This window comes from Benincasa hispida, chromosome 10, assembly GCF_009727055.1.
Source record: "Benincasa hispida cultivar B227 chromosome 10, ASM972705v1, whole genome shotgun sequence".
Taxonomy (NCBI): domain Eukaryota; kingdom Viridiplantae; phylum Streptophyta; class Magnoliopsida; order Cucurbitales; family Cucurbitaceae; genus Benincasa; species Benincasa hispida.
This window is the reverse complement of record NC_052358.1, coordinates 48,527,557-48,542,454: the sequence shown is the minus strand read 5'-3', so window position 1 is coordinate 48,542,454 and position 14,898 is coordinate 48,527,557. Positions and strand designations below refer to the sequence as shown.

Here is a 14,898-nt window from a genome sequence, read left to right as displayed (position 1 = left end):
TGGGGGTAAAACGATTTAATGACCAAGCCGAGATTACAAAACAACCTGTGAAGGATTAGCTTACTAATCATCGGTTATATCAATGGATAACAAATATATCTATAGTGAGGGAAGTGCAAACTACGGGACTATAGTGGAATGATCCGCTAGTTAATGAATGTTGATTAGCTCCGTTCTAAAAAGTTTTAGCCAGCTATCTCGGATCGTGTGGAGCCCATGATCTCATAGACGCCTCCAACCTTAGGGTTCCCCTACTTGGTAGCGTCATATGTGAATAAACTCATAAAACAATATGATAGAATAATTCAAATTTTCGAATTAGGTGAAGAGAAAGAGAAACTGACAAAGTATAGTGATATAGTGGTCGGTTTTTCAGCTTAGAGATATAGCACTTTAATATTTAAATGTGATTTAAATATCAAAGAATATGGAATACATTTTCATTCGGAAGCTCGAAAATAATTGGAAGATGGTCAACGAAGTAAAAAGTCAAAGAGTTGACTTTTTGACTTTTGACTTTGACAAAGTTTCAACACCGTTTGACCCGACTATATTCAAATGTGATGTTGAATTTCAGAAAATTGAATGTGGATTCATGCTCGGATGTCAAAATTAGTCCAACACGGGAAAGCGATCATGGAAAAAGTCAAAAACGTTGACTGTTTTTGGTCAAAAGTTTGACTTTTTGACAAAATGACTTATTTTGCCCTTTGACTAAAAGTTAGCTGGGAAAATCCAAGAGCTTTTTATTGAGCGATAAATTCACTAACACAAATAGTAGGAGCTAGGTAGTTGGCTTATTAGTGTGATGAAACAATTTAAGCCCACTTAGAGTAAAGAGGCTTCTAGTCGTTGGAGCTCTTTCAATGAATTTATTTCCATGCAATTTTGCATGACCCATCTTTCTAAAATAATATGGGTTTTTCAAATTTGGTTGAAAAACTTTTGACATTTTTGCCAATTTTAGTTTTCAAAATTGGGCTGGAAAAATAAAAACTCAAACCCAAATTCATTCTCTCTCTCAGTTTTCTTCATCCATCGGGTCCCACAACCCGGTTCTGAGTCCAGGGGATAGTAGGTCAACTCTAGTCGTGGTCCGGAAAAGTTCGGGTCGAGATTCAGCGAGGAAAGGCGATTTTTGGGAGCTTCAAAAGTAATTTTTAATTACTATTTTTCCTACTTTTTGCATGTTATTTTCCTTTAAATTAAAAGCAATTAGAGTGTAATTAGGTCTTTTTTCTGTTGTACATGTCTCGTGTTCCATCACAAATCGTTCATGTGGAGACATGCGAGTGAGGGTATCCTATACAAAGAGTTTGTATAAGACTAGACTGTGAAATATTTAATCTCTCTTTGTAACATCGTTGACTGAAGAGATTAATATTTCATAGAATGACTATATGTAACTCAATCTCAATCCTGAGTGAGTTATGGAATCTTGTTGACGAGGGCTTTCTTTGGTTTGTATGAGTGAGACTGGCCCGAGTCACCGACTCAATAAGTCTACCATTTTGGAGACTTGTTCAAGTGGAGAGCTGAGAACATAACTCACAAGATGGAATTCACTTCTTCCCATCTTTAGGGTAAGTAGATGAGTAGTTCTCTTAAGTGTTAATTTCGGGTCTGAACAAAGGGTACCAACCTTCTCATTGGTCCGAGAGGGATTTTGTTTATGGTAGGACTATAAGCATATTGTTCTTTAAAGGGATCGGTGGTACTTAAGGAGTAAGAGGTAATTACAAAGGTAAAACGGTAATTTGATCCAACTGTAGTTACGAACAACTCGTGAAGGCTTGACTTACTTGTAATGGTTAGATCTATGGACTCAAAATATTCTACAGTGCAAAAAGTGTAGTTGTGAGTCTTTAGTGGAGAAACCTACAATTAATGAATGTTGATTAATGTAATTAAAGAGTTTAATTAGTTAATCTCTGATCATTGGAGCTTATAATCTAAACAAGGACCAATCGCTTTGAAAGAATTTGAATTGTTCAAATTAAATGAGGGAATAATATTGATTGTGTATGATACAATTATTATAATGTATATAGATACATTATAATATAAAGTTAATTTTGAATAAAGTTCAAAATTAAACTTTATAATAAAAAGAGATCTATTGTATTTGGATAAGATCCAAATGATTATTTATATGAATTGAATTCATATCAAAATAATATGAATTAGATTCATATTAAAACTATAGATTAAAATTTAATATGAATGAGAATTATGGATTGCATTTTGAGAAAATGGTCACCTTTTTAGGACAAAAGAAAGAAGGATGAATCACCATTGTCAATGACTCTTGTTTGTTCTCTAATCAAAATGTTGGTACATCTACATTTTAAAGAACCCTCAAAAGAACAAAAACAACCGGGAGAGAGAGTGGGAGATTTACCCCGAATCCAAATCAGAAAAATGACAAACGGTGACAACTATTGCTACCTTTATCTAATCGCTTTTTCCTTAGAAAATTTTCAAGATGAGAAGAGTTATAGGAAATCTAGAGTCCCTGGTCTTCGGGGTCTTCAGTGTCGCCTGGCCATTATAATTTGTGATATCGAATAAAAGATGAGGTAATATTGAAAAAAATTTCTACGGTAGAAAGGTTTTGGGTGTGGAGACGAAGTTAGGAGAGAGGTCGGGGGTTGTGGTGAATAAGGGTTTCCGGTTAAAGAAAGAGGGGTGACCTAATAGATTCACGCGAATAGTTCAAAATTTCTTAGCGCTCAAACAAAATTCATTTTTAACCTTTTCCCCCTCTTTTTCCGCTTAGATTTCATAGCTTATTTTTAAAGAAGCTATGTCAGAAAGCTATAAAAGCCCATATTTCTTGTAGTGTTACGAGAGATACACATTTGAATATAAATCAAATTTACATTTAATTAAATATGAGATATTTAATTCAAAATCAATTAATTAATTATTTTTAATTTAAATTAATTAAAAGGAAAGTTATTAAAGAATAACTCCCATTTTTGCATGATGGGTGAGGAGATGATCCCAATTGAAAACTAGATGCTCTAAGACAAAGTGATACTTGGGAAATAACAAAACTTGTCAAAAGATAAGAAGTTTGTAAGATGCAGATGGGTGTTTACAGTAAAGTATAATGCGGACGGTAGTACTGAAAGATACAAGGCCAAATTAGTAGCAAAAAGCTTCATTCAAACTTATGGGATTGACTATCAAGAGTTCCTTATGGGTTATTTAGAAAAAGAGGTGTTTTTGAGCTAACCACTAGGATTTGAAATGGAACTTGAAAATAATAAAGTTTGTAAATTGAAGAAATCATTATATGGTCTTAAGCTATCTCCAAGAGCTTGGTTTGAACGCTTTGGAAAAATAGTCACTAACTTTGGATACCTTCAGAGTCAAGTAGACCATTCCATTTTCTTTAAACATTGATGGAATAATAAAATTGGTATTTCAATTGCGTATGTTGATGATAACATTCTCATAGGTGATGATGAAGAAGGATTAGTTGATCTCAAGAACAAACTTGCAAGCGAGTTTCAGATCAAAGACTTAGGAGCCTTGACGTACTTTTTAGAGATGCAATTTGCAAGATCTAAGAAATGTATTTTCGTTAACCAAAGGAAATACGTTATTGACTTACTTTGAAAGACAGATTTACTTGGTTATCAAATAACAAAAACTCCTATTGAACCAAATCTGAAATTATAAGCTACAAAAGGGGAAGAAGTAAAGGACAAAGATATCAGAGATTTGTGGGTAGACTGATCTATTTATCTCACACACGTCCAGATATCTCATTTGCAGTAAGTATGGTGAGTCAATTCATGCATTCACTTGGACCGTTCATTTCGAAGTAGTGTATAGAATCTTAAGGTATTTGAAAGGAACTCTAGGTAAAGACGTATTATTTCATAAACATGACAATCTTCAAGTTGAAGTGTAAGCTGATGCAGATTGGTCTGTAAGTATTATTGATAGAAAACCTACTTCTAGTTATTGCTCATTTGTTGAAGGGAATTTAGTTATATGATGTAGTAAAAAACAAAATGTAGTTGCCAGAAGCAATACTGAAGCAGAATTTAGAGCCTTAGCACATGAAATTTGTGAAGGTGTATGAATTAACAGGTTACTTGAAGAATTGAAATTGTCTCAAAATGATTCTATATGAATCTATTGTGATAAAAAGGTTGTCATCGCCATAACTCATAATCCAGTTCTAACTCGTAATTTAGTCCTACATGATAGGACAAAGCATATTGAAGTTGAAAAACATTTTATAAAAGAGAAGATTGATGCAGGTGTAATATGCATATCTTATCTTCTGACGATCAAACAAATGACTGATATGTTAACTAAAGGTCTTTCAAAGAGGCAATTTGATAAACTTATTAATAAGGTGGCTATGGAAAGCATCTACAAACCAGCTTGAAGGAGAGTATTAAATTTCCTTATATCTTTTAAAATGTTTATAGTGGATTTTGTATATATTTATTATTTAGATTTGTAATATTTCCTTTCTTATTGGTTGGTGGTCTTTCTCCTATATAAGAACTTGCAGTTGTTTTAGACTTGAGATAAAATATAATAAAATTATTTTTCCTCCCTAAATTTAAGAGACAATATCATATCATCATAGAGATAGATGTTTCATTACCAAATCAATTAATACTAAAACATTGGTCTAACCTGAGCCTAACATGTGTAGGAATCAAATGAACAATATAAAACTTCAAAAGTTCCTTTACAAAATATATATATGTATATATATTATAGATAGAAATTACAATTCTTCACTTTTACACGTTTAACATAAATTTGACCTTTTTCTTCAACGGTATTGCAATATACAATTACCTAGCAGACAAATAATGAACCAAATCATGAATTATGACAGATACTAATGGCTTCAAAGCGAATATAGCCAAAGATAAAGCTACTTTCCTTTCTGTTTTAGCTTCATCCAAGCAGCAGAACCATCAAACCTGCTAGTGAAATCCTATGCTTCTTTGAGTAACACTGTTTCAAGCTGCCAGCACAACCTGTTGGTTTTGATCCATTCTTTTATCAAACTCGGATGACGACGATATCATAAAGGTATTGAATAATGTCTACTACAAGCTCACTTGAGCTGTCACCTATGCAGCCTTCTGCTGTGCCACTTTATAATGGCTCAAATCACTAGAGTAAAGCACTCCATTGGGAGAGAGGACACGCCGAAGAGCGTTAAAAAACCGAGCCTATGTAAGAGAAAGTTATTGTAGAAGGTGAGAAGAACAGCTGTTTGCACTTAAAGAAAGTAGGGATGTCTTGTTTTTTTACCCATTGAAATCCGACGAGGGCGCACCAGCAGCCCACCAAACCATACCCTTTATTGCTTACAATCTGGCAGCAAGCCACGAAGTTAATGCACAAAGAGAAGAAATGACTCGAAGGTTGGGAGATAAAACATTACCTGCAATAGAAGGGCACCAAAAGAAAGGCATCCGCACATTGAAAAACTAATAAATTTCAGGTCTCGTCCAGCCTACAAGAATCAAACTTCAAGAGTTGAGAAAAGTTTGAAGGTTTTAAGCCTACAAGTGAGCGTAAGGATGTTCGTTTTCTCAGTGGGAGTGGGATCTCATGAGGTAGGGGTGAACCAAATAGAAAATTCGGTTGTTACCAAAGCATCGGTTTGGTTTGATTTAAAACAAGGAAACCAAAATTTTTTATTCAGTTCGTTTTGGATTTAAAAAATCGAACCAAACCATTTATATTATACTATAGATATTATAAAACTGAACCAAACCGTTTATATATATATTATATCTGATATATAAAAGAGAACCAAACCGAACCAAATATTTTGCTGTTCGGTTCAGTTTGGTATATATCCAAAATTGAAAATTTCGGTTCAATTCGGTTTGGCTACCGAACCAAACCAAACTATGAACACCCCTGACAAAACAAGCAGAAAATCCCCATTTAGCTAGAAAACAAGGACAAATTTTCTCTATTAGCTAAATGGGGATGGCTCCTCGTCCCAGTAAAAGTTTAAGAATTTTCCCTTTGAATGAAAATTTCTCACAGGAAATTAAAAGCATATTGTTCAGAAGAATTTGCTTTATTTAATCAGGATTTTAAAAAATTAAAGATGGTAAATGTCAAAAGGACTTTCCACTCCGATTCCCGCCATATTAAACCAAAAAATTGGCAGAGGCAGAAAATTAAATGGGAGACAGAGAGGTAAAGGGAAGCATCCACATTCCTGCCTCACCCCGTGAATATCTACAAGTGAACATACAATTTAGTTTAAAATACTTCAGAAAAATCTAAAAGGTGGGCAAACATACCAATAATGTCCCTTCTAAGCAAAGTGTTGCGGGCATTATGAGTAGCGCCAAGAAATATGGAATCAACACTTTATGCATCTACAATGCAACATCGTGGACTATTTATCATGATGAAAATATAGGGAGACAACAGAAAAGGATAGAATGATATGGGAACAATAATTTTCCATATCCCAAATGTTTTAGGGTATAGATATCATGAACCGACCTCTTGAATAATCTTCACTTCAGGTGTAAAGAGATTGGGGAACAACCAAGGAACTAACGTTCCGATAGTCCCTAATACCATACCAAAGATACCTCCTATGATCAAGAGTGACTTGAGTAGCATCCGAGCCTACACAATATAAAAGGGTCACGCAATAAATTCCTGGACAATCTATAAAAATGAGGTTTTATGGCCATAAACTCCCCACCATTTGTTAGCAAGTGTCTAAGATTTATGAATATCCATAACAATGTAAGGAATCATTTTCAAGTTAAATGAAATTGGTGTGACTACTATAGCATCGTGTAACCAAAATTTCAAAAAAAAAAAAAAATGTTGACAGTGTATCACTAGAAATTGGAGTTCTCACCTTATCCAAACTACGATTCACTCCATGTATGAATCCAGGCATGAATGATTGTGCAGTTTGAGAAAGAGGTTCACCCAATACACTACACATGTAGAATGTTTGACTCATGACCTGAAGTGCATGACAAGCCATAAATTTGACATGACCATTGGCTTTCAATGGAAACGAAAGAGGCATACTTGCATGGAAAGACAAAAATGAAAAGAACTATATAACTGAACCTGATGGGCAGCCATGGTGTATGTGCCTATAGACGTAGCATGATAGATGAGGAGAGTATAAAAAACTATCTGAAAGATAATAATCTCAGATGCGTTACTCAAATGAAAACAAATGAATGTAAAGGGTTTTATAAAATAGAACCTTTGACATCAGTGTTATAAATACAGGAGCAGCAAGTCCAAGTATTGACACAAATTCACCAGGCGAGGGAACAGAGAGAGAATATCCACTATATCCTTTCTCATTTAGTTGCTCTATCATCATATAAGCTGCAATAACCTAAAAAAGTATAGGAGAAAAAAGAGATTGGTTGAGGCGTGAACAAGTACAAATGCCATGAAATTAAGCACAATAACATTTATATAAGAAGCATACCTGTGATGCCATAGTTGCCCATGCAGCACCAGCGATACCATATCCTAAAAACATGCATAGAACCACATCACCTATGCCATTTACAATACTCGCAACTGCCAAAGCCTTCAGAGGTCCCCAAGAATCTTTCATGCCAAGACTACAGCAGATATCAAAATAGAAGTTTAATAAATTTGGTGAATTTTCAAGCAACTGGTTTCTGAAAGTTGTCACAACTTGTGGTTTGTATTGTTTCACTTTTGGCATTCATGAAATATTTTGACAATGTTGTGCATATTGTATTGCATTTGCCCCACTTAAGTATTCTTAGGCTTATTTTCCTTTTACTCGTACTTAATCCTATTGTTATTAGTAAACACTAAACTAAATTGGAAGACCTCTTTATATACACAATTCAGTTTCTTGTATCACCGGAAAATCAATTCAGAAAGTAATCGAACACCTTATAGCAATCAGTGCTCAAGTTCACAAACGTAACTTATGAAGTAAACTGCAACGGTAAGGGCCTCACGTCTAAAACCTACAATTGACAAGCTGTGTGCACATGAAAGGAAAATCAATAGGCGAACCGACAACTTATCAGGCTTTTAACGTTTTTTTTTCCCTATCAAAAGTAAACAAGGATGGCAATGCAAGTAAGCATATGGGTTCATATGCCAACACCAATCATAAAACTAACAGATCAAATCTATGACAAAGAAATGTAGATGGTACGTTGGCATGGATCTAGTAATAGAATTAAGAACCTTGCACTCTGAGCAACCCATCCAATGAGAATTGCAGGCCATGCCAAACCTCGAATCTACGAACAAAAAAGATTCTGTTCAACTTAAGGTCATTGAACCAATTATCATAATGGAAGCGTCTGAAAATTTACACTGTAAACATCGAAAGAAGAAATCAAGGAAGCATGTCGACGTGTCAGTATCCTGTGGTCACATTCTCGATGGAACCTCTGTTTGCCACCTGGAAGTAATTATACATATTCACTATCTATGCAAGAAACGGCACTTATCTCACCAGTTCACCACATCTATAGGTACAACAGAGTATAAGACTATATATTACCAGCCTTCAATATCCTGACACTTTATGCATCAAAATAATAGTTATGAATATGGCTATCGTGTTACGTCCTAATAGGTTAAATGTTTTAGTCCCTAATGTTTGGATGTATGTTTAATTTTATCAACACTTCAACATTTTTTCAATTTTATCCCTATTGTCAAAAAGGTTTCAATTTTGTCGTTATGTTTTTAACATTTTTTAATTTAGTCCTGACTGTTGGTAATTTTTAAAATTAGTCGATGGTAAACTTACACGTTATAGCACTTAGTAAATTTGCAAAAATTAAAAAGAGGAAAAATGTCATTTAGAAAATAAACATTTCTGATTCCTCCAAATTATTAGAAGAAATTTCGAGTTTTTGTCTCTAAAATGAGGTCCTAAATTGACCAATCTTAACAATCACCAATAGTCAGGGTTAAATATAAAAAAATTAGTACATAAGAGATTATATTAAAAAATTTCAAATAATACCCAATCATTAAGGACTAATACATATATATTTGCACCTCATCCAAAGTTCGAACACGTGGCCTCTGGGTAGTTGTTATGGAAGGACTGCGTGTATTTTGGTGTAACATGATGAAAGATCTAAATATGTTCACCTTGCGCCTATGAAGTGAATAGATTACTTGGGTTATGGGCTTTAGGAGATCAAGTCTTCGGTGTATCTTTTTTTCTTCCTAATACATGGTGAGCTTTGAATTTATTTGAGTGTCAAGAAATAAATGACAACAATTTTTATACTATTTTATTAAAAAAATGGTTACAATAGTAATGAAGATGAGCATATTTTTAAGTTCAAACTGGTGTTGGATTGGAGGAAACGGTCTGATAAAGTATCAGACATCATTTAATCTGTTCTTTTAACAATGCCCCGCCAAGTCTTTAAGTTTTTTGGTTGCATCACATTGTCACAAGCAATTATCCTCACGTAAAAAGAGAAAAAGAAACAAAAGGAGTCATAACGAAAATCCAATATCACGTATATATAAACAAGCCTCAGTGAAAGTAATGCATCTAATTTCTAATAAACCGAACAAGCTGAAATTTATATACTGAAAAATCAGAAAGTAGTGTTCTAAGAGCAAGGGAGATACATCCAACAAAAAACAAATGTCTCCCATTTGAAGCTATATAAAACAAACTTCTATCACAACTTTATCAATAAAAAGTAAAACAAACCTGCATATACGTGTTTGCTGCAGGTATGATGTCTGCATTCTTTGTGCCCACAAAAGCTGAAAATTTACAATAACATCTTGGTAACTGTATCTCTCCTACTTTTAACTGATGACAAAGTTCTAGCTCTCTACGTGGTGAAGTACTTAAAGGAATAGTCCATAAACTGACGAGTGTAATGAGCTCTTCATTTAACTAAGCAATAATGTAGAAGTTTTTTTTACCAGTTAGCGCCACTGAGCCCAATAGTTTGGTAACTAAGAGCATCAAGAAACCAGACATCAGTCCAACAAATAGCAATACAGATATGTGATGCTGCACTTCGTTCTTATCCTGCAACAACCCTTCTGGTCAAGAAATGCAGCACAGTTATTCCATAATCTGTATTACAAAATCGAATTATGGTTCGAACCTGTTTGGCAAGGGCCGTGGCTACCATATTTGAAGTTGCGATACTGAGAAACATGAACACATAGCTCGTATAATCACATAAAACTGTCGCTGGGCCTGCCAGTAAACAGTTACAAACAGATGAAGTTCAGAAAATTAATACCAATAGTCTCCACCAAACAGGAATCAAAATTTGAAGACCATAATTCGATCTAACATCGTTTTTAGGTTTGGAAACAAGTAATTAGCTCAACTAAGAAACTGAATGTCGTTGCTAGTCGAATTCGAGTACTCGATCCAATAGATTGGAAGTAAGAACCCACTGTTTTCTCGATCCATTAGCAAAATTCAAGTTAAAGCTTCAAATCAATTAACTTCATACTCTGCAGAAGAATCACAAAGAAGCAGAAGTAAAAGAAATTCACGAGAATACCTAAAGCAGCAAGCTCAACGGCGCTCCCCTGACCTATAACCGCAGTGTCAATGAGACTCATCAATGGTCCACAAATCCACAACCCAATGGCAGGTCCAGTAAACGTCACAATCTCCTTCATCTGATTCACCAACCCTTGGCTCCCCAATTCTTCCATTCCAGTCCCCATTAACTGCTCATTTCCCTGTACTCCATTGTCAATTTCGTTCTCAATCTCGAGGCTACTGACTTCCCGTTCATAATCATCGTGAGGAACCGCGAAACGGCGGCTAATCGGCGACGATGAAGGGGAGGAAGAGGAAGGAAAGCGAATGGTGGGGGTGAAGGGAAAGGAAGGGTGAGAGCGAGAGAGAGTATTGAGAAATTTGGGGTTACGGATTTGAACAGTGATTGAAGAAGAAGGAGAATGGAGGATTTTGAAAGGCCGTTTTGGCGCCGTAAAACTGAACGGAGCGAGAGAAAGCGAAAGATCCGCCATGGGAGTGTAGTGAGTCAAGGATTGAAGAATGAAGATGGAGCTTTCAAAGAGGTGAAGCCACGTGCATGATTTTTGGTCGACCGTTTCTTAAGATTATGGATTTTGGATTAAATAAAAACTTTAGATCCAACATATTTTTTTTCAAAAATATATAAATAAATAAATATCCAACATATAGTCTTTCTTATTACACATAATTTAGGACCTAGCGCAAAAACTACCCCTATAAATGTGATGGTAGACGTAATTACAGTCTCAAACTATTATAAAATATGAATCCTCAAACTTATTTGAATGTTAAAATTGAATTTTCAAACCTATACAATTATAGAAATTATAATAATTTTATTCACTTTGACAATTTAATTTTTATCTTTTGAAGGTTCAATTTTTATAACTATTATAAATTTGAGGGTCTAATTTTAACACTGAATAAGCTTGAAAACTCAATTTTTACAATTAAAAGTTTGATGGCGTAATTCAACTACTACTACCATACTTTAGGGGTAGTTTTTGTAATTTACCCTATAATTTAATACAACATAATAACCAAATCTTGCACAATCTAAAATTATTAGCAAATATGACACTATTTTAGTTTCTATCAATTTTATTATTAATTTGAGGTCGATCGTACTATCATGAATTGAGGTATATCGGTAATAAATGTCAATCATTGATTGTTTTGATGTTTATTTCCTATAATATTTATTGCTAATATATTATATCAATAGAATAGAAAATTAGTATATAAAAATTTGATTACAACAAAATGAGATTTTCATGATACAAGAGCTAAGGAAGTCAAAGTCAAATCAAGGGACAAGGAAAAATAAATGTCACAAGAGCTAAATTCAAAATGAAGATTTTGAAATTTTCTAAAATTTATGACAGTATTCAGCATCAACAAATTCCATTACGATTAGTATTAGATGAATGTTTATTTTATTTTTAGGTTTATCATAGATATACATTATTAATAAAATAGAAAACGGGTTTCAATGATATTTAAGGATTTATTCAGTAATCTGGAATTAGAAATTTGAAAATAAAAAATTACATGAAAACAGAGTTATATTTAATATTTTCAGATATGTGTTTGATAGCAAAATTTAGAAATTAAATTCTAATTTAAACCATTACAAATTAGTTGTAATTACCCACTAAATATTAATTGATAATAAATTATTATTAATTTATTAATAAACATGGTTTTATGTTAACAAAAATTGTATAACTAATATTTTTATATTATATAATTTATAGGATAAATTAAAATTTTCGTCCCAATAATTTGGAAGAAATTAAAATTTAGATTTTATAGTTTATAATTAGAATTTACCACTGGTTTGATAAAAGCTTTACAAATACTATTTAAGAAAAACCATAGAGTATATATGAAGTTATTATCATATGAACTAAGTTTTAAATTTTAAAACCATATGGACTAACTTGTAATTCTATCAAAATAATAGGGACCAAATTTGGAATTTAACTTAATTTATAATATACTATATAATACTTATTTTAATTTTTAAAATATTGAATTGAGTTTATTACATAACATACTATATTTCTAAATGTTTTTATCTTTATTTAATATAATTCTACATTTTAAATTTTAAAATTCAAATTATGGATGTAATGAAAATATAAAATGTTGTTTTCAAAATTTACACGATTTGAATAACAGAATCTGAAAACAGTTTTTAAAAACATAATTTAGGTTGTCTGCCGAACACATATTTACTGACATGAAATATGAAAACACAAAACAAAATTCGAATTACGAACTAAACAGGCTATAATTTTTTTATATTACATGTTTATATGTTATTAATGATCTATCATTGGTATTTGTAGCAATAGCATTAAAAATGGTATATCATCGATATTTAAAATTGTTTTTTATCCATTATCATGTGTTATGAGGTCTATCATTGATTTGTAATATCTTTTAATAAATTAGAAAAGTTTGGTATTTAACTTTTGTTTTCTATTAGTAAATCTTTGCGTACTCATTTGTTACTTGGTCTAATGTTGATATATCATATCAATAAATATATATAACGGTATATTAATAATATTTATATTTGTTATTTATCCATGATTATTTACTTGTCCTTTTGCAATTATCAATAAAAAATGTAAATAAGTAATATTTCATCCAATTTTCTACGATAGTATACTTATTTGCTATTAGATCAATTACTTATGTACTTGATTAATAAGAGCAAAATGATGTATTGACGACAACTAATTTTCATTTTCAATATTTGATAGTTAATATGTTTATTCCCTATTAATTTTGTAATTGATATAACAAATCAATAGGAACAAAAAGGGTAACGATATGTTATATCAGAAGATTAAAAATAATTAATAAGCGATAACTTAATGTTAATAACATATAAATTAATAATAAACAATAATAAATTACTAATAACAATGTATTACAAATTACTATAGATATACATATCAATGATAGACATCTATTCATTATACACATGAAAATATTATCTATTAGTGATAGACAAAAAAAAATAGAATACTCAAACATGATTAATACAAGTAAGTGGATCGATCAAATAGCCCAACTCTAGAGAAAAATCATTATTGATAGTCCAAGACCATATATATTGATAGTATAACTACTATTAATGAAAAGTCAGCAATCCGAATCACATAAAAATAATGTATCAGTAATTAAAAGAAAAACCATCACTAATGAAATATATTAATGGGTATATCGATAATGTACATAAAATTTATTTATCAACAATATCCATATAAAAGCAGTGGATTAAAAGATAAACATCTATTAATGATAAATATATAAATAGTTCATTAGAGATAAAATATATATATATATAGTTTTCAATGATAGACTATTAAAATGGTTTACAGGTAATATTAATCCATCACTAATAGACTATACTACTTCGAACAATGTTTGTTGCATGAGTTTCGTAACGTTGAAAATGAAATCTAAATGTATAAATTGAAATAAAAGTCTTATTAGTGATTTTTTTTCTTTATATTTTTTTAAAGTTTTTTTTTATATTACTCAAAACAAATTTGAATTAATATGTTTTTTCAATTTTTTTTAAGTTTTTAAATTGAATTTTTTATCTCTTAAGTTTACATTTTTTATAGTAAAATAACAAATAAACTAATAATATTTGCATTTATAATAGGAAAAGGTTAGAACTAAAAAAATAAATAACATACCTTAAATAAATAAATAATGAAGGTATGATACCTACCTATTTCTAATCCTAAGAAAAAAGAAAAAAGGGGAAAAGGTTGGAAAAAGAATTGGAGCCGAGAAAACACCTAAAATTTTAAAGAATAAAAGAGAAAAAAAAAAAAAAATGGAAAAGGTTGCAATAAAATAATGCAACACATTAAAAAAGAAACCTAAAAAAAAAAGTTCCAGTAAAAATTAGGAAGAGATTAACAAAAATAAAATCAAAACCAAGAAATAAAAAAAATAAAAAGTTGAAAAAAAGAAGAGGAGATAGCTTATGAAAATTAAGGGTTTAACTTAGCTCTTTATAAAGGAAATATTGCTTTGAAATCCTAATTTGATTTTACAAAAATAATTTAAATTGATAGATTTGCTTTTAAAAAAAAAAAAAAATCCTTTCATTTAAGGTAGGATAGATATTAGTTAGCAATAAAATGCGTTTTTTTTTAAAAAAAAAATATTTCTTTAACGTGAAATAGATATTAATTAGAGAAATAGAATGTGATTATATTAATTAGAACTAACAACATGTGATTTTTTCTAGAATTCTCCCACGAATAAAAAAATAAGATGATTTGATTAATCATTTTATTTATTAATTTATTTGAAAT

The 14,898-nt window shown here is 31.4% G+C and overlaps 1 protein-coding gene across 4 annotated transcripts; it reads right to left on the bottom strand.

Annotated features, from left to right (window-relative positions):
• Positions 1 to 4,695: 4,695 nt before the first annotated feature.
• On the bottom strand, positions 4,696 to 11,129 carry LOC120089415 (protein DETOXIFICATION 46, chloroplastic-like). 4 transcript variants are annotated; one of them, XM_039046870.1, is made up of 15 exons: positions 10,560 to 11,128; positions 10,149 to 10,243; positions 9,961 to 10,069; positions 9,740 to 9,795; positions 8,236 to 8,291; positions 7,490 to 7,628; positions 7,256 to 7,393; positions 7,114 to 7,182; positions 6,893 to 7,003; positions 6,523 to 6,651; positions 6,315 to 6,392; positions 5,435 to 5,506; positions 5,302 to 5,364; positions 5,106 to 5,219; positions 4,696 to 5,021 (listed from the first exon to the last, which is right to left on the bottom strand). In XM_039046870.1, the coding sequence occupies exons 1-14, from the start codon at positions 11,035 to 11,037 to the stop codon at positions 5,118 to 5,120; spliced, it is 1,695 nt and encodes a 564-aa protein (XP_038902798.1). In that variant the 5' UTR covers positions 11,038 to 11,128; the 3' UTR covers positions 4,696 to 5,021; positions 5,106 to 5,117. The 4 variants fall into 4 exon arrangements, with proteins under 4 accessions (XP_038902798.1, XP_038902799.1, XP_038902800.1 ...); XM_039046871.1 differs by having other exon boundaries at positions 5,118 to 5,219; XM_039046872.1 differs by lacking the exon at positions 5,302 to 5,364 and having other exon boundaries at positions 10,560 to 11,129.
• Between the last annotated feature and the right edge of the window lie 3,769 nt (positions 11,130 to 14,898).